This window comes from Dermochelys coriacea, chromosome 1, assembly GCF_009764565.3.
Source record: "Dermochelys coriacea isolate rDerCor1 chromosome 1, rDerCor1.pri.v4, whole genome shotgun sequence".
NCBI classification, from domain to species: domain Eukaryota; kingdom Metazoa; phylum Chordata; order Testudines; family Dermochelyidae; genus Dermochelys; species Dermochelys coriacea.
Genome location: NC_050068.2, coordinates 14,232,005 through 14,252,792, shown reverse-complemented (window position 1 = coordinate 14,252,792; position 20,788 = coordinate 14,232,005). Strand labels below are relative to the sequence as shown.

Below are 20,788 nucleotides of genomic sequence, written 5' to 3'. Positions count from 1 at the left end.
CAGTAAAAGGTAAGCACTAAAAGTGACAAAATATATGGAAACCTTGTGCTCACTCAGTTCCTCCAAGGTGTTTGCCCACTTGTTTTATTTATGCTTTTATAAGTATTACTGTTTGGTAAATATGGGCCACACAACATAGCTTCTGTAAATCAGCAAAAAAGGGACACAGTTTTTCAAAATGTATGCACTGGATTAGGACACAAGGCCAGATAGGGCTTATCTTACTAGATAAGACAGTTATTTTGTTAATTCTAATTTTATTTATCTGGCCTAAACAATACTAATAATCATCTCAAGATATTATAGGATTATATAAAGAACTGAGGTTGAAGTTATAACAGAAACAAATGTTCCGATTTTGACTATACATATCTCATCTGAAATCCCTGTATAATTAAAGTGCAAATCAAGTTTTACACATACCTGTGAGACAAAAAAATGCAGCTAAATATCGTTTTTCAAGGCCATCTTTATAGGTCTGAATCGCACCATAGATTGGAGGTAGAATGAAAATCAGGTTACTCACTGTGTTCCCTGTAGGACAGAAACCCAAGCAGAAATTTAGTATTGGGCAACATGCACTTGAAATAAACAAAGCTACATTCATTCAAACAAGACTTCAACAGTTCTCAGTAAAAAGGCTACACCTTTTCTCCAAACCTCTTTCTGCTTTAGCACTTTATCCACTGTTAGATTTTGCTATAGTCTGGGTAACGTCACTAGAAAGAGGGTTTTTGTTGTTTTTTTTTTTTTTTTTTTTAAACAAAAACACCTTTATACTACTTTCCATGTGCCTAGGTAATATTACAATACTACATCGAACCAAAGAGGAATACTGGATGGTACTTATGTTTATAGCAAAGGAACAGGAAAAATATGGTTAATCTTGGTAGAATACAAAGCACATTTTATCAGAAATTCTTTTAGCAAATATAAATCCTCAAATAGCAGAAGTTTTGGTATTGTAAGGACCTGCTTTTTTTGAAAAAGGAACACTTTGGGGGCACTAACACGAGCATACAGTACTCCTTCCTTCTCTCCCCATGCTCCTCCCTCTGATCTCTCAAGAGAGGTTATACAATTTTCATTTTAGATTTAATCATTTAAGCTAACTGCAGGCAACACTCTTCCCTCATCAGGGTTTAAAACTTTTACCATACACATACTCACTAAGGCATATTTCTAAAGACAAATTTCAGTAGGACCAGCACCTTCTTAGTGTGGTCCAGAAGCAACAGGCTGCTGGGATGTGTGACATCTGACCACAAGAGCTCTGCTACCAACACAGATCTCCAGTTTTTAGCTGAATAGAACTTGAAGGCATTTGCCTAAACACTGAGCTTGGCTGTATTCGATACATATAACATGCAATCCGATAACACAAAGAGAAGACCAAAAATAAGTGTCACATTTTAGAACTACAACTATCTATGATACCAGATGCCACAGAAAGAAAGTAGTGCACCTGCACAAATACTATAAAGAATGACTCTAGCATACTGACTGGGTAGTGTTTTTACATCCACTTTGCATGGGTATACTATAAATGACTACACAAAGTGCAAACAAAAGTGAGTAAACCCTTAAGGCAACAGGAATTAAGCAAACAGGCTTGGTCTGAAGGGAGTGTAAATTCAGCATCTTATCCCTGCCTGATATAGTCAGATTTTAGGAGCAGAAGTTATGTACCGTAGTTACCAAATTAAATATAGACCTATACTTTTCTTTAAAGGGGCTGATGCACAAAAATACACGAGTCTGACCACCTGACAAGATAAAGCACAGAGAAACACGTACTTGTAGATTACATCAGACTAAAAATCAGAAATGCTTGATATTATGCTAATATCAGAGCCTTATTATTCAAGGATCTCCAATAAGAGTTAAATTGTATAAAGCCTTGAACAAACAGGTGCATCTTGTGAAACATGTAAGTTAATTTGGGGCATTTTGACCAGTACAGCAGCTCAATATAGCACCTGCCACAGGAACTCTTCTCACACAAATACCTAATCCCCTCAAACTACTTGCCAAAAGGAAATGGGAAGAATCAAACTATGCTCAAGTGTTTTAAAGTCCAAAGAAACTATGCTCTGCTTTACATATTTAAACACTTTCCTGCAGTGGAAAAACCCCAGACACAACAGCATTATTCCAGCATGAGAACCAGAATGTGAAATTAGATACTGATGAAGTAACTAGCCTATTTTCACTGTCAAAGCTCAGCAAACCTGAAAATGCAACTAGTATAAACACCGACAAATTTAGACTGTTTCCATTTTAGATGTCCTTCATAAGCAGATAAATCTTATCTGAAGCGAGTACTTCTTTACCAAGGTGCTTTACTAACATGATCATGCTTAACAACGGCACAACCACCAATTTGATCCAGTTATAAACAAAGCTGTTCTGGTTGCAAGTCAGTGATCCCCAAAGAAAGGCCGCAGTCTTATGATCAGTGCTGCAGAACCCTATCCCCTGCACCCAAGTGAATCCTTACTGAGGTCAACAGGACTGTGCAAAGGCATCCAATGCCTATCTGACTGCAGAATAAGGGCCTGCCCTATGGGATCTCTTCATTCTTAATTCCCCTTGGGGGTCACCAGCCCAACGACTAGTGTCAAGAAGACTATTCCCTACTCCAGTAGATGCATCCCTTTAGACAAGGCTAGATAACATTGAATCTCTCTCCTTGATCATTAGTTTGGGGAGAAGAGGGGTGCAGAGCCATCAGATAAGGAGAGATAAGATTATAGGACCTCACCAGGCTAAAGATGCCCATTCTCTACCTTGTGACACATCCCTAAAGTGGGCAGTAGGTCAGCCTCAACAGAATTCAAGGATGGAAGAAGCTCCCGTTAAATTAAATATTTGGGTTGTATGTATTGTAAATATTTTAATTTGGCCATTATCTTGTCCTCCCCACAAACAGTGCAAGAGGGCTATGTAGCCTGAAAAAACAGGGTAAAGTTTCTTTAGAATATGGCCCTATGTTCTAAGTCTTCATAATTTTCTAGAGTGGCTCTTAAATGCTCTGATTTCCCAAAGCAGTTATTGCAGATCATGTAAATTTCATACTAATAAGCACCTTTAAGAAATTATGAGATGATTCATAGTATGCTAAGAAATACATAAAAGAAGAATCAAATACAAAAATAATGAATTAAAGGAACATGTAAAGAAAGACCTGTTCATAAGTGACAAAGCAAATAGTTTCAGAACAGAGCCCATTAAGGCTGTAAACTTCAGACTGATATGAGAACACAGAAAAGAGAACAATGTACATTAAGGCAAGAGTTTTAGCTTTCATTCTCTAAATATTTATAAAACGGAAGCTGATGTAAACTATTTGCTACAGTCTTATCAGTGAGTACATTCCCTTCCTCTCATTGCAAGACAGCCTGAGATGTAAGTGCTATCACTCTTAACAAATTTTAGATACTACTTCCTGCATTGTTTTAGCGCATGGTATTGACTAAATGCTCTTGGCATGCATCAGGGAAACCTATTAAAAATATTGTATGCTTTGAACTTTTGTACTTCCCCTACTGCTCCATGTTAGACTGTCGAGTCCCACATCATCCTCCCTCCCACCTAGTATGCACTCTCACCCCACCCAGCTTTATTCATCTGAACAGCGAGTTCCAAGGCCTTCTCTGAAAACACGTTCCCCATCACCACACAAATGATAAAAATCTAGTTGATTTGTTAAAAGCAGCTTTTGCAAGATTATACTCACCCAGGAAGAATAATTTTTTTTTAACCTAAGTGTTAGTTTAATCTAGCATCATGGTAAAGTGAAGGCAAGTAGATTTCATGCCTTGCTTTGCAAATTTTCATGCAATTTTTCATGAAAAGGCTGTTTTAATACACAGCATTGTTCCAAAGTGACATTTTATTTGCCAAGGAAGTCCAAGTACAGTACTGTACCCGTATGAAAACAAATTTATATAAATATCAATTCCATAGTCCTCTATTAGTTATACTTCCCCAGGGGCAGAGTTTCACCATATCTGCAAACTATCCAACAAATACAATAGGTAATTCAAATTTCTATGGAAAGTTTGAGAAGTCTATTACTTGGCATGTATATTCACAGAACAATTTTACAGTCCTTGAAACATATCTATAAACCACCATAAGTGTACATGGCTCCGGACCAACCGTTTCAGTCATGCCAAACAAAGATACGACAGTCTAAAGATGAGCTTGAAGCGTGCACATGAAAGGAAACTGAAAGGCATAAATGAGTACAACACGGAACGGAGCTTGGTGTTAGCTGGAATATTTTGTAGAATAAATGGGCTCCCATAAATTTGCAGAACCTAGATTTTATAAACCTGTTATTCCTACAGAATTAGCTAACTTTTGAATTGGAAAGTTATTTCTACAAAACACATGAAGGAAGATGTGATAGGATAAAGTAAATGAAGCTAGACAATTAAGTCTATTTGCAACAAAATATGGCCATTAGAAAAATCTAAGCATGGAATAAAAATACCCTAAATGCATTACAATAACTTGCAACAAATGCAGGGTTTTCAATGAGAGAAAGGTACTAAAGAAGCTAAAAAATACCTCATTAAACTTTTGGCAGGGCAACCAGAGTCACTTGAACATTTCTAAATTACCCTGGTATCTATATTTGTACAAAGGATGAACGAGAGATTTATGAATCATGAGGGTCCTTTCCACTGTTAAAATGTTCTCTCTCTCTCTTTAGGAAAAGCCATCAATTTTGACGTTGCTGTAGTGAACACAGTAAGTTAAAGTAGGGTGTATATGACAGTGGGACAAGGACACTTTTGCAGTTAAAATTTGTTTAGTTTTAGATTTGTGATCAGTAAGGAGGACCACTTCCATTAAAAATCTGTATTGTATAATACCACCACTTTAAACAAGAAAAACAGGGAAGGCGGAAGCATTTTTAAACAGATCTTTAAAAAGGGATACCAATATTACAACAATTATTATTACACATAACTTCTAAGTTTACTTTAACTAAATGATTCAAGAAAAAAACATCAGTTTTACTTCGCATATCTGACAGCATTTTGTATAGCTACTGTCAATGTATTTCCATTTGTGTGGGTCTTGCACATAGCAACAGGGAAAAGAAAATACAAGTATGAGATAGTGAAATCAAAGGTGAAGTACCTGAATTTTCTTTCGGTCTGTTTATTATTACGCCACAAGTGACTTAAACTTAGAAATTTTCATATTTTTGAAAGTGACAAGTACTTATTTTTATAATCAAACCTTTGACAATCCAGTCAGAGCTACAGTGCAAGCTAACAACTGTCAGAGTGTCTAATATGCTTATTAAGAAAGTGGGAAGAATGGCATGTATTCAAGCACATCTGAAAGAGTGGACACCTATTGTGCCTAAAAGCTGGATTAAGTTAGCTGTATCATGTGGGGGCAGCCCTCCCCTTTAGAGGTTCTGGGGAGGCAGAGGTTTCTTTCCATGCACAGGGAGCCGGATGAATGAATGGAAAGGAGAGGGAGAGAAAGGAAAGAAAGCAAAGGGGGGGAAGGAGAGGGGTTAATTATGTGGCATGGGTGACAGAAGGGACAAAGGGCATGGAAAGAAAGGGGTTAAAAAAAGTGGGTGGGAACTAACGTATGCATGGGTGTCAAGGTTCCTTCCCCACTCTGAACTCTAGGGTACAGATGTGGGGACCTGCATGAAAGACCCCCTAAGCTTATTCTTACCAGCTTAGGTTAAAAACTTCCCCCAAGGTACAAACTTTGCCTTGGCCTTGAACAGTATGCTGACACCACCAAAGGCTTTCCACAGTTCCTGCCAGGAAATTAGTTCCTACATCTGTAAGGATGTCGGAGGGCCAACCTACCCTGGCAAAAATGTCTGTTAGTGCCTGGCACACACTTTTAGCCCTAGTGTTGCTTAGAACTACTGCTTCCGGCCATCAGGTGGCAAAATCCATGAAAGTCAGTATGTACTGCTTTTCTCTGGGTGTTTTTCAGAAAAGGAGCAGAATATCCACAGCTATTTGCCTAAATGGAACCTCAATGATGGGGAGTGGCTGGAGAGGGCCTTTGACCTGGTCTTGGGGTTTTCCCACTCTTTGCCACACCTCAAGACCAGGACATAGGTAGAAACATCCTTGCCCATTCCCTCCCAGTGGAACGACTTTCCCAAATGGTCTTTGGTTCTGTTCACCCCAGCATGGCCACTAGGATGATCAAGCTTAAGAGCTAAGTTTAAGAGCTTTACCCGGTACTTAGTTGGAACTACCAACTGTCTCTGAGGATGCCAGTCTTCCTGGTGTCCATCAGAAAGTTTCCTGGTATAAAAGTCCTCTTTCTACAACAAACCTGGATCGATTAGAAAAGCTAAGAGGCGGTGGGTTGCTCTGTGCTGCCGTCCAAGCTCTCTGGAGGCTTTCATCTGCTTCCTCTTCGGTCTGGAACTGTTCCCTTGATGCTGGAGACATCAGTTCCTCATTGGATTGTGGACCTAGGCTTGGTCCCTCTGGAAGCGATGCAGGTGATGGAGCTGTTTCCAGGGACTGTGAACCACTCTCCGCTGGTGCCCTATATTGGGGTTCAGGGTCCGGCTGAGCCTCTTGTGTAGGGTTATCTGCTGCTGCCAGTGCAGGTTTGGTGGGGCCCTCTGGTGTTGGGGTTGCAAGCACTGGATTCAGTGCTGGCAATTGTTGGGACTGGCTCTGTGGGACTGGATCCACTACTGCTGTTGCAGACGTTGGCATGGGGTCCGGTTCCATCACCTCTGACCGAGTCCTGGTAGAAGTTTCCGGAACAGAACTAGGCATAAAGGCTTGCTTAGCCTGGCTGCGGGTGACCATTCCCACCCTCTTGGCTAGCTTCACATGATTGGCCAAGTCTTCCCTCAACAGCAAGGGGATGGGATAATCATCATAGACTGTGAAAGTCCATGTTCCTGACCAGCCCTTGTACTAGACAGGCAACTTGGCTGTAGGCAAGTCAAAAGAGTTGAACTTGAAGGGTTGAATAGTCACTTGGACCTCTGGGTTGATTAAATTGGGGTCCACTAAGGAAGCATGGATAACCGACACTTGTGCTCCGGTGTCCCTCCATGCTATGACCTTCTTCCCACCCACACTCAGTTTCCCTCCGCTCTGAGGGTATCTGGGAGGCATCTGGGCCTGAGGACCTCTGGTGTGATTCCGGTGCAATGATCTGTAGTCTGTTGGGGTTCTTGGGGCAGTTGGCCTTTACATGCCCCGGCTCATGACATTTAAAGCATCACCCAGCTGACTGGTCACTGGGGCGAGGTGGTTACTAGAGAATGGTGTGGCGGGACAATAAGGTGTCTGGAGTGTTCCTTGGGGTGTAGTTGGGGCCTTAGGCTGCCCCCAGTAGTAGGGTGTGGTCTAAGGGTGTCCCTTCGGTATCCGCTCCAACTGCGGCCAGGGTTGTTTCTCTCTCCTCCCTCCACCCATTTTGTTCCGGTTTGCCCGCCTCTCTGGTGGTCCTTGGGACTGCTCGTACTGATCAGCATAAGAAGCAAGACTTCCTGCGGAGTCCATCCTTGGACATATTCAGGAATTGCTCCTGTATCATCAAATCCCGCATTCCTCCAAAGTTAGTTACAGCCCATCCGTTGAGCCATTTATCAAACAGATCTGTCATCTGGTTTACATAAGCCACATTACTTAGTCCAGGCCCTCTCTTAAGGGTTCGAAATTTTACTCAGTTTCAGGTGCAACTTGAAATTGCTTTAAAACCAAATCCTTGAACTTATTATAGTCAGAAGCCTCATTAATAGGCATCTTATTGAATATGTCCAGAGTTCTTCCAGTCAATTTTGCGACGAATATGTGGTCATCTTGTGAGCTTCAGGAATTTTATGAAGAGTGCACAGTCTCTCAAAGGTGAGAAAATATTCAGCAATATCACTGGATTCATCATACTGTGGACATAGTCACTCCCATTTGTGGATTGTTGGGGAAATTTTGTTAGGGTTATCCAGTAGATTCCACTCAGCCCTTGCCTTCTCCATCTCCAGTTCATGCTTCCTCTCTTTTTCCCCTCTCCTCCTCAGCACGCTTCCTCTCTTTTTCCCCTCTCCATTTCTTTTTCCTTTGCCTCCCTTTCTTTTGCCTCCATAGCTCTCCTGTGGGCAGCTTCCATTTCTTTTTCTGTGGCCGCTTGTGCGTCCATCTCCATCTGTATGAGTTCTACCCGTCGTTCATGTTCCTTTTGTCTTTCCTCAGCCTCAAATCTGGCTAATTCCAGCTTCTGTTGAACATTACATTCAGCCATCCTAACCTTTCTGTTTTTAACTAACTTTACACCTGAGAGTTAGAAAGAAAACAAAAAAACCCTGGCTTGTAAAATTTTGCTGTGCTGTAACCTGATTCCTTTTGTCACTGATAGCTGTTCTCAGCCTACAGAAAAATCTTTTTCTTATGCCTGCTTCTCTGTCCCCCAGGCAGAAGACAGAATCAACAGCTGCAATCTCCTTTTACAAAACCTTTTAAATCCTGCTGTGCTTCTGGTTCACAATGATCTCTGGTTCAAAACGATCCCACCACTCTGCCACCATATCAAGGTTCCTTCCCCACTCTGAACTCTAGGGTACAGATGTGGGGACCTGCATGAAAGACCCCCTAAGCTTATTCTTACCAGCTTAGGTTAAAAACTTCCCCCAAAGTACAAACTTTGCCTTGGCCTTGAACAGTATGCTGACACCACCAAATGTTTTAAAACAAAGAACAGGGAAAGAGACCACTTGGAGACGTCTTCCCCAAAAATATCCCCCCCAAGCCCTACACCCCCTTTCCTGGGGAAGACTTGATAATAATCCTCACAAGTTAGTACAGGTGAACATAGACCCAAACCCTTGGATCTTAAGAACAATGAAAAATCAATCAGATTCTTAAAAGAAGAATTTTAATTAAAGAAAAGGTAAAAGAATCACCTCTGTAAAATCAGGATGGTAAATACCTTACAGGGCAATCAGATTCGAAACATAGAGAATCCCTCTAGGCAAAACCTTAAGTTACAAAAAGACACAAAAACAGGAATATACACTCCCTCCAGCACAGCTTATTTTACCAGCCATTAAACAAAAAATCTAATGCATTTTCTAGCTGAAGTACTTACTAATTTAACAGGAGTTGGAAGGCTTGCATTTCTGATCTATTCCTGGCAAAAGCATCACACAGACAGACAGAACCCTTTGTTCCCCCCGCCCCCGATTTGAAAGCATCTTGTCCCCTCATTGGTCATTTTGGGTCAGGTGCCAGCACGGTTATCTTGGCTTCTTAACCCTTTACAGGTAAAAGGGTTTTGCCTCTGGCCAGGAGGGATTTTATAGCACTGTATACAGAAAGGTGGTTACCCTTCCCTTTATATTTATGACAATGGGTTTGAAGGGTAGGATGAGAAGCTTCAGTATAATACAGAAGGTGAGAGACCTGAAGAGGGTTTGATAAAATTTTTTTTTTTTTAAAGAATTAGAAAGTCAATAGCAATTTACTTGTAATACAGGCATAATTTCTAGGGCACCCATCACCATGATATCAAAGTGCCAACAGGGAAATTAAAATTTGAATAGAACAGCAAATTTCTGCTGTATATACAATATTTTACAATTAGACCACAGGGAGCAGTAAACACAGCTCAGAATCCTTGAAAAGCCAAGATCATTACTAGATCACCAGAATGCAGGCATCACTTCATAAATTCTTCAGAAAAAGAATCCCCATTTCTTCAATTCACTAACTTGTATCTTTTCAAGTTCTCTCTTCCATCATATCACCAGGAAAACAGCACAGCAATTAGCTTTTCATTTCCACAAGCCATTTTTAAATATAGAGTATCTTATATTTAACATTCCACAGTGACATACAGAATGAGTCAGGAAATCCTGTATCCAATTGATACTTCAGGAGGACCTCAAGTGGATAGAATAGAGTCACCCAAAATAGAATTTGGCTAGTGTGTACAATCACTAATCTCCCTAATTTTATAAAATGTGCCACAGGAACTTCCATGACCATGAGTACTCAGGACCTTTGTTTTACTGTCATCCAGACATACAGTGCAGTGTTACATCAGGCTGGAGTACTATATCAATACTGACTGAGAGAATAGTGTTAACCACTGAATAGAAACAGCTAACTTCTTGCACCCTCCATTTCCCATGGAGATTCCCCATACAAAATTAACTAGGCCTGTTCTTGCTTAGCTTTGGTAATTTATTGTGATTACAATCCATGCTGGCACCCAGATGTACCTTTTAGTAAAAGCAACCTAGATAACATTCAAATATATCATACAAATCTTTCAAATAGTAGTCCTATAACTCCATCGTATAGGAAAATGGAGAAAATATTGAAGGAAACAAATAATTAGACAAACAACTGAACCATATAAGCAATAATTGGAAACTTACTTAAGTACCATAAAAATGGGTAATGGTAAAAAATAATGGCTAGAACTAATGGGTTACTATAAGGAACAGTGTTAGATTTGGCTCTAATGACAAGGAAGAAATTTAAACAGCATATTAAAAGGACTGCATAAATGGAATTAAAATAGGAAGGCAAACACTGCAGAGAACCAAGAAATAATACAAAGATCCAAGCCATACCATACAGCACGGAAGTATATCCCATCCCTATACAGTATTGGTAAGTACACTATTCACATCTTGACACTGTATTATAAGGAAAGCTAACTGGACAGAGATCAGAGAATAGCAACCGAAAGTATCAGGAGTTAAAGGATGTTCTTAAAAAAATTGAAAGAACTAAGTATCTATACCTTAGCTAAACAACAATTAAAAGGGAATGATATAAGAGTCTACATATTGGGAAGATGTGAAGATCAAGGAGTGAGAGGAATTCTTTGGGTTATTACATGGGGGCATTTTAACTAGCAGCAATTAAACAAAATTAAGAAAAGGTATATGTAGGTAGAATTTCCAGAAAGTGAGCTCTATTATGTACCGGAAGAGTCTCCCACTGGGAAGCCCATAACTTGGAACAGTTAAAACTAGACTGGACAACACACTAGAAGATGACCTGCAGAGAACAATATAGCACCGCCCAGGAGATGAACTGGATGAGGCATGAATACAGCACCAATTCTACCACTGATGGTGATACACGCCCATGCAACGAGTACACGAAAATTCAGTCATGCTAAGTCTCAGACCTGACAGAAATTGCTAGCTGTTTCAAAGATGCCAAAGCACTGGAATGGGGCCTCTCACACTGGATCTGCACTGACAGAAGCAGCACTGGCACAATATTGAAGGCATGCTAGGTCACTCAAATGTAATTATACAACATACAAAGACCTGTGTTTCAGAAACTTCTGGGCCGCTCCCCCCACCCTTCATTTCTCTAGTGTGCAAAGACTGGTGCTGGCTTCCCTCTAAACAAAAATATTTAGCAGGTGCCTTAAAGGGTGAGAAAAAGGACAAAGGTATTTTCAGAATAAGACATTAACTATAACAGCACGAGTTTGGCCTTTATTCCCAAAATATGCCATTGTTATTTTACAAGTAGTTCTGATCTGCTGTCTCAAGATACTTTACGGCTTATGAGCTTTACATCCTTTACTCCAGTTGAAGAATTCATTCTCACTTGAGGATTGCAACACCAATTCAGCTGATGTTTTTATATCAAAGTAAAAATGTTACCTACAATATTTGACTTTACAATTGTGTTCTCCAAACATAATGAAAAGTCTGGAAGGCAGTTAGCAAAAAAAAGCCTTCCGCACTCCTGAGTAACACAGAATACAGAAGACAGCTCAGTTCAAACTTGTAAGGGGCATGGGTGTATTTTTCAGTGTACTGGGTTCTTTTTGGTATGCATGTCTTATAAAAGCACTTGTAATTCAACAGCTCAAAGTGCCCTGGGGTACCATTAAATTATCCTTTACTTTACTCTAACCTTCATCTAACTCTCTGTAAAAACATTTGTCAACTGCTGGAAATGGCCCACCTTGATTAGTACTACAAAAGGTCCCCACCCTCCACTCTCCTGCTGGTAATAGCTCACCTTAAGTGATCACCCTCCTTTCAGTGTGTATGGTAACACCCATTGTTTCATGTTCTCAGTAGATATAAATCTCCCCACTGTATTTTCCACTAAATGCATCAGATGAAGTGAGCTGTAGCTCACAAAAGCTTATGCTCAAATAAATTTGTTAGTCGCTAAGGTGCCACAAGTACTCCTTTTCTTTTTGCGAATACAGACTAACACGGCTGCTACTCTGAAACCTATATATTAAAAGACACTAGCCATATAAAGATCAGTACGTTCTACTATTTAGCTTCCGACATTTTGACTTTCATCCAGAGTGGATGAGAACAGATATTTTTAAATTTAAATCAGATCTTATTTAAATCAATGTTTTTACTGAACTTATAATATTTTTTATTTTCAAAAATAAACCTGTTTAAAATGAAATCTGAATTTAATAAAAAATACGTTAAGCCCTAAACTTATTGTAATCTTTTAAAACATTTACATAAAAATATAAATATTCTGAATCCATGGGCCTCTATCAAAAACTGAGTTAAAAGCTGCTTTCCTATATTATAAAGAAAGAATCAGGAGGAAGACATCTAACTTTTGAGGTCAAGCTTTATAAATATGGCACAATAGGTTAGCCTAAGTAACTTAGTAGATGTCACTTAGGAAATGTCATCGTCAAGAGACGTAGGCAAGCAGGAACTTCCACTCTAGTTTTTTTCAAATAGGCATATTTGAGAACCTGAAAGAACTGACTACAATTAATTCCTCTAATACATCATATAGTTGTAAATGTGAGATACGTTTTGATAACAGAACGTTAAGTAGTCAAAATATATGGTTGTTTTATTTAATAAAAATAAATTTCATAAACTGTTGTGTGCTTAATTAAATTCCAGTTACCATCCTAATAAAGCTTGACACAAATCATGAGCAAAAAGTTAATTATCTAGTATAGTAGCAATATACCATTTGTTTTCCAACAAAAGAATCTGAAAATATCAAGCTATATAATTGCTTAAATAAATATGTATCATTATAGTGTACCCTCTTAGGTCCGATGTAAGCTGCTTTATGTCAACCTAACTCTGTAGCGTAGACCAGACACTAGTGTAAAGGTTTTATTTATTTGAATATCAACATATTTTAATGGGCATATTAACCAGTGAGAATGCACCTTTCTTTAGAAAATAACTGAAGTGCAAATGGAAAAGTTGATTACAATTGATTTAAATGGATGCTTTTCACCTGGTGATTTAAATCAATCTACCCTGCTTTCATCCTTTTGTGCATTATGTTAGCACTGTAACTATTCACTTGCACTCATTTCTTTTTTTTTTTTAATTTACCACGACACATACCAAGCCCAGAATTTAAATCAGACATTTCTTGATAAGAAATTGATATCCTAAGTATCACACAAATATGACAACTGTGTTCATGCTGCAGTTTAACACAAATTACTATTTACTTGCTGGTGGTTTAAAAATGCTTTTAGATAAAAAAATGTTTTACATGATTTCCATCACAATAGTATCTGAACACCTTATAATCTCTATGTATTTAGCCTCACAATGCCTCTGTGAAGTAGGAAAATGCTATTATTACCATTTTACAGATGGCCAGAGAGACCTACCTAAGATCAAACAGGAAGTCTGTGGTGGAGCAAGGAACTGAACCCAGAACTCCTAAGTCCCATGCTATCACCCTAACCACTAAACCACTGATGAATTTCTGTCAGTAAAAGGCTGGGTGAAAGGTGAACAAATACCTAGATAATAAATTGTCAGGGACTACAAATCTTTGTTATTTGTTTCTACAATGCCTAGCACAATGGAGCCCAATCCTTACTGGGATTGAGAGACGTTACTGCAATCTCTTTTTGTGACTTCTCCCTTACTGGAGGTTTGCAACTATGATACCCAATTCTGAATTATCCTCTGCAAATCTCTTTGTGGATGAATAGCCATTTTGATCCACCCAGCACACCACATTGTCCATCCAAGATCATCTTTCTCTGCTTCATTTTTTTCTGCCCTCAACTTTCCCTTCCAGTGCCATAAACATGCCTTGCCAGCTGAACCTCTTAAAATATGCCCTGAAAATCAAATCTGTCTTTTCACAAGATCTTTAACTAGCATTTCCTGAGTTCCAATGATTTCCAAAACTTTTTTGTTGGTTACTTGATCAAACCATACTTTCTATTGCTGTGATATTTTCTATTGCTACGATAGAAATTATAAAATGCCTCTTCCCTGGTTTTCAAGACAAGATGCAGTAATTCAAAACCCAGACTTAACCATCATTCTTTTTGTGAAAGGACAGATCCTGCAAAGATATCTTCCACAATGGTCTTTCTTGAAGAATTTTATGATTTGGCCCTGAAAGTCTTACAAGAGTAAAAGTACAGCTTTGAACAATAGACCATCCAATCACGTTCTGCAGCCACAAAGTCTGATGGGCCATGATGAATGGAGATGCAGGGAAGAGTTCCAAGGCAACATCACAGAATAAAAATAGCTGCCAGACAACATACACTCCTCAATATTTTCCGAACTTAGTTCTTCTAGCCACCTAACAACATAGGCGACATCCAGGTCTGCATAGAAGCTCAAGGGCATCCAAAGATTCTCAAAAAGAACAGGAGCACCTATGGCACCTTAGAGACTAACAAATAACATGTAGCCCACGAAAGCTTATGCTCTAATAAATTTGTTAGTCTCTAAGGTGCCTCAAGTACTCCTGTTCTTTTTGCGGATACAGACTAACACGGCTGCTACTCTGAAACCTAAGATTCTCAAGTATGGTCTCCATCTCCAGTTCATTTAATCCTTAGGGACTACCACAGTATTTTCTATACCCTTAAAAATGACAGATGTTATCTTCAGACATCCTTTGAGAGAGCAAACCAGAAGTCTAGATCAGCAGTTCTCAAACTGTGGGTCAGGACCCAAAGTGGGTTGCAACCCCATTTTAAAGGGGGCACCAGTGCTGGCGTTGAGACTTGCTGGAGCCCGGGGCTGAAGCCACAGTTTGACCTCTGCCGCTAAAGGCTGAAGCTGAAGCCTGAGGGCTTCAGCCATGGGCGGCAAGGCTCAGGCTTTGGCTTCAGCCATGGGCGGCAAGGCTCAGGTTATAGTCCCCCTGCCCAGGGCTGAAGCCCTCAAGCTTTGGCTTTGGCCCCCTTTCTGGGTGGTGGGGCTCAGGCTTTGGCTTTGCCCCCGGGGCAGCAAGGCTCAGGCTTCGGCCCTGCTGCCATGCTTCAATCCCTCTTCCTGGGGTCGTGTAATAATTTTTGTTGTCCAACAGGGGTCATAGTGCAATGAAGTTTGAGAAACCCTGGTCTAGATTATTAGGAAGGGCTGCAGCTTCTTACTGGGAGCATTCCATTCACAATCCAGGATGTCCAGAATGCACTGGACTGCAAGAAAGAATAACCCTTTCCTATAATTTGCTGAAATGAGGTCCTGCCATCTCTATGGGAGTCTCTTATTTAAGACCTTTTGTGGGGTGGGGACAGCATCCTGCCTCTGGGGAATTCATTCTTTGCCTGACAAACTCATAGGACATTCCAAACTTAGAGAAGATAGTGCAAGAAAATCATTTTCAAGTTGTATGTGAAGATTTTGCAATATAATTGCAGGCATAAACACTGACATTTCTAATGAAGTGTCCAGACAATACAGAAAGTGTATTGAAATAAAATGCTTGATTTACAGCCCAAAAAATGCAACAGAAGTCTAAACAAATCATGCTGGAATTGTGAAAAGTTGTAATTTTGTCTACAATATTAACTCTACCATTACATCATTACTAGCTACACTTACTTTAATAGCAAAACAAATTCTGGAACTCAAATTTGTTTTAAATGCTGTCTTAAGTCAAGAAGCAGGCTAATGCTAGAAACCTGGAGATTAGGGAAGAAAGAGGAAGACAGCCAAGAAATAGGCTAATTGTTAAATTTATGAGTGGCCTTAGAGTAATGTCCGATATCATGGCTATGATCAAACCAATATATTAGGATAATCCATGGATTCTCAATCTTTGTCCTTCTGAGCCCCGCCCCAACACACTACGCAAATTCCATGGCCCACCCATGCCACAACTGTTTTTCAGTAGATTAAAAGCCAGGGCCAGCGTAAGGGGGTAGCAAGCAGAGCAATTGCCCAGGCCCCATGAAGCTAAGTTGCTCAGGCTTCAGCTTCAGCCCAGGAAGGAGGGGATCGGGCTTTGGCCCTGAGCAGCAGGGCTTCGGATTCAGCTTTCTGCCCCAGGCCCCAATGAGTCAAATGCTGGTCCAGCTCTCTGGTTTATTTTGGTGGACCCCCAAAACCTTCTTGCAATCCCCCAGGGGGCCTCGGACCTCAGGTTGAGAACCATTGGGATAATTAGCTTTATTTTCTTCTTCTTGAGTTCTCCTTGCTCCAACTGCTTGTGTCCAAACTAAACTGTCAAACTATACCACCTTACTCTTCGTCTCCTGAACGTCCTTGCCTCCACCTCTGGACCAACTTCTCTACTCAAACTAAGGACTTGTTTATGCATGAATGTTGCACCCCAAGTTAAATTTTTAAAGCAATTTAATTAAACTGGTACAAAACCCTCTGGGGATACTCTTATTTCTATTTAAACGGAAATAAGAGTGTCCACAAGGCATTTAACAACAGTTGAACTAAATCTGTTTTAACATTCACACCTTTCATGGAGCAGCTTCCTCATGTGGGAAAGGCCTTAGTCACTCTCTTGATGTTGTATTCAAGTACTGCCCTTGTTCCAATTCCAATCTCTGAATTCCCTTGCTCTGATCACCACTTTATCGGATACTATTACTCACTTACTCTCTGCCTTCTGCTCAATCACATAATCCTTCTATGACCTCCAGAACACCAAAATCTGGCTCCTCTGCAGTACTTAACCTGCTCTATCCCACACACACCTCCAGTATTTTGCCTCATTTGATTCCCTCCCTTGCCCAACAACCCAACCTTGACTTACTACTTGCATTCACTTCTTCCTTTGTTCGACTGCCTTTAGAGAAAATCCTAGGACCATACAGATTTCCTTCACTACTGTCTTCCTTACTCTTCCCAGTCTTCCTTTGGAAACTATTCTGCTTTTTCTCTCTGTCTCCTGCACTTACCACCCCAGCAGTTCTTTTCTGCAGTCATTTCTCTCCAAGTTCGCACTAAGCCCTGCCAGAACTCTTCAGAACCTCTTCAAAGTAACAGGATAACATTCAGCAAGAACTTTCAGCTATACATCTCTCTCCCACACTGGTCTTGGACATTGTGGCTTCTCTTCCACTATCAACTTCCAACCACCTCCTCTATTTTCTCACTCTTTCTTCAGTCTCCCAACTGGGATCCTGGACATAGAGCTTGCAGCAAGGGCCAGGAGTGGAGCTGGGTGGTGCTCCCTCCCTGCATAACATCCATGGTACAGAAGTGTACAGATATTTACTGAGCACTGTACGTGGACTCTGTGCAACAGAAGAGAGGAAGATTTAGGTCTGTGCCACAATTTACAGTTTAAACCATAAAAAGGAAGTGATACCATATACTGAAAGATTAAACTGCAAGTGGTATAGTTTTTTTTTTTATTATAACTAGAGCATAGTATAGTACATAATCATGATAGCTGGTGGGTTGTTGGTAAGCTTCATAGAAGAATTGAGTTTAAAGGGAGGGTCTGACAGAGGAAAAGGGCTGACAGTGGGCACACATGGACAATGGTGTTCCAAGCATGAAGGGTGGCACAGAAGGGGGTGTGAAGGTGACCATGAGAAGAATATAAAGAAAGTTTTCAGAAAGACTTGAGACAAGTGTACACAGTGGGTGTGCTAGCTGGACAATGAAAGCAGAGATGTAGATGGGTTAAATTATATACAACTTTGAAGGTGAGAACAAGAAATATAAATCTGACATGAAAGGCAAGAAGAATCACAAGATTCAAGGACGGGGTAGAAGGTGAATGATGGGATAGGATTGTTTTTAGGAGAGGAGTAACAGCTGTTCAGCTTCTTCTACACCTAGAGTGAGAACAGATGGTTAGACAGAGAAGGTTGCAACATTAAAGGTAAGAGATTAACTTGGTATGGACAAATCTTTCAATGATGGGGATAGAGAGGAAAGTATGGATTCAGAGAGGTCTTAAAGGAACAAAAATCAGAGCCTGAAAAACTTACCAACATCTACTACACTAAGGATCAAGACTCATAGCAAAAAAAATATTTGTGCTACCGCATACCCCATAGCCAGACACCATGCAGTTTAAAGGAACAAGATAGTTTACTTCTTATAATGCACAATTTAGTTACTTTCATATCTGCCTCTGCTGCTTTCCCACGCAGCAACAGAATTAAATTGACCTGATTCGCATTATTTTTTACTGTTGCCTACCAGTTCTGAAGAGGAAGCGTAAAAACAGGCAAGACTGATTTGGTTTTCACTCTGCTGTTCCTGAAGAAAGCCATGAGAAACAGCAGAGGCACTGGAGCTGCCTGCAGATGCAGGAAAAGAGCATTACATGGCACCAGGTTGGAAGGTCAGCTTGGTAGTAATACAAACCACAAACAAAAGGACACAGTCAACTTTTTTTTTAAACCTATAATTAATACTGCTATAACTGAAAGATTAGAGAAATAAAAAATGTTGCATCTCTATTCTTCCAGACTGTTTACTTTGTGCATTTGGCAGCACTTTGTGTACAGTCACTTCCCCTATTACTTACATGGGACATTCCCACAAGAGTAGAGGGGGAAAAAATTAAATGCCATTGTAAAAGTGACAACAATTGGGAGGAAGACTCAGAGGCAAGTTACCTGGAACTACTTTTAATTCATTGTTAAAAAATTTACTAGATTTCATACTGAAGTTGTCTTTTTAGAATAACGAGGAAAATTTTACCTGTGCTTTCCCCAACATGTCCTTTCTTTGAATAATAAGGACCAGAGATCTGTTCCAATTGGTACTTCAGCCTGTTTGCAGCTTAGGAGGAGAACCAGACCAGTCAGTCACTGGTAGCAGGGGAATATCCCACCTCCTGAGGTTCCTTTCAGTTCAGACAACTTCCATTGCTAGGATAATTCAAATCCACTTACTACAGATTGTGGTATATATTCTTTGAGGAACAACCTCTTCATCTGCAGAGGATGGTAAAAAAAATCCATCTAATGGGCAAACCCATATCCTTGGATGCCAATTTTCATTTCTATTCTGGATGATCCATTTGTCTCTAGGATGGACCATATTACTCTAAGAAAGGAAGCTTTCGTGTAAGTACAGATACATTTTCCTGTTCTTCTTTGTGTTAATGTGCACAGATTCAATGCTAGGAAAATCCCATTGTAGTGTGCCTCCAGGGTGGGATACAGGATCATTTTTTAAACTTGGATATCAAAAATGAGTTAGATTATAGATATACCTCTCTTCCATCTTCCCCTAGACACTTTCTACCAAAAGAAAGGAAATGGCATTCTCTAAGATCAGATGACCACTATGCAGAATTTGGTGAGCTAATGGCTGTCTAGCAGATCTCAATATAGGAGACATGACTACTCTACCCTGAGAATGTCAATGCTCTTGAGAACTGGACTGAAGCTTAACTAAAGGAGGAATATTTCTTGAATTAATTTAGGGAATGAAAGCTATGACAGTTGTGCAGACTACCGGTCCAGAGTAGAAGTACAATACTGGGTCTCATCAGAGAAAGCTCAGAACTTCAAATAAAAAAGCCCTTGTTTGATTGGGATAGTAGCCATCAGGAGGCCTACTCTAATACATGGGAAAGGACAATGCTTTCTGTAGGTTTAATCTGGATAGCATAGCAGGGAGCAGAATGAGGTTCCAAGGCTATGGTCTATGACCTCATGGGATTTGAATAAGGCTGATGCACTAAGAAAATATTTAATGTTGAGAACTGTACAAAACTCTTGCCAGCATTGACAACATCCATGCTGTCTCTGGTATCCTCCACCAGCTACCCAGAAGGAAGTGGGGGGGGGGGGGAGGAGGCAGCTGAATTCCATGGTCAATGGTGTGGCAATTGGCACTGGCTGTATGGACTTGGGAATGATCTTTCATCTGGTGCACTGCTCTTCGGGCTTCATTTTCCTCATGAAGACAGGGGAGAAAGGCTGCTTGCCCTGGAGCCAGTTCTCTTCCCAGTCCTGCCTGGCTCCTCTCCTGCTGGGAATCATACATCCTTCCTTTTGCCTGCGGCTTTTCTCAGCCTTGCTTGCTTGCTGAAGCCTGCAGGGGCACCAGCCCCTGCAAATGCCTCAGAAGGGGAACGAGAGCTGGGGGGATGGTCTCCCCAAACAGCCAAAGACTGCCCTGGCACAAAGCTGAGGATTACACATTTTTAAAACAGAACTGCCAGTCTAAAAATTTCCCTCCAAAAAACTCTGCAACAAGGAGGGCAGGGAGAGCCACTGGCCACGGTGTGGAGACAGAAACAAATGGAGGGAACTTCAGAAGGAGAAGCATTCCTCAGCTGCCAGTGACTGACAGGTCTAGTTCCTCCCGCCCAGCAGGCACAAGTACCCATTGTAATGGACCTGAGGACCACAGCAAGAAAAAGAAGAAAGCAATGATTCTACAGAAGTTAACAGCACTGATCCCCACACTCTCCTGGAAAAGATTCCCATTTGACAATAAGGAATTAATTTGTCAAGTGCTGATAATATTTAGTGTATCATATTGAAATCTGTTAAGACCCCCCAAACAAACTGATGGATTCTGAGCTAACACAAAAGGCACATACTCCTGAGGCCCCCAATCCCATGG

General features: G+C 40.4%; 1 protein-coding gene across 2 annotated transcripts in view; it reads right to left on the bottom strand.

Moving 5' to 3' along the window:
• ACER3 (alkaline ceramidase 3) overlaps nt 1–20,788 on the bottom strand; it is an 83,450-nt gene that overhangs the window by 46,469 nt on the left and 16,193 nt on the right. For both annotated transcript variants that reach the window (XM_038401134.2, XM_038401154.2), the window contains exon 2: nt 424–534. In XM_038401134.2, the coding sequence (XP_038257062.1) occupies nt 424–534 (111 nt within the window). The remainder of the gene's footprint in view (nt 1–423; nt 535–20,788) is intronic.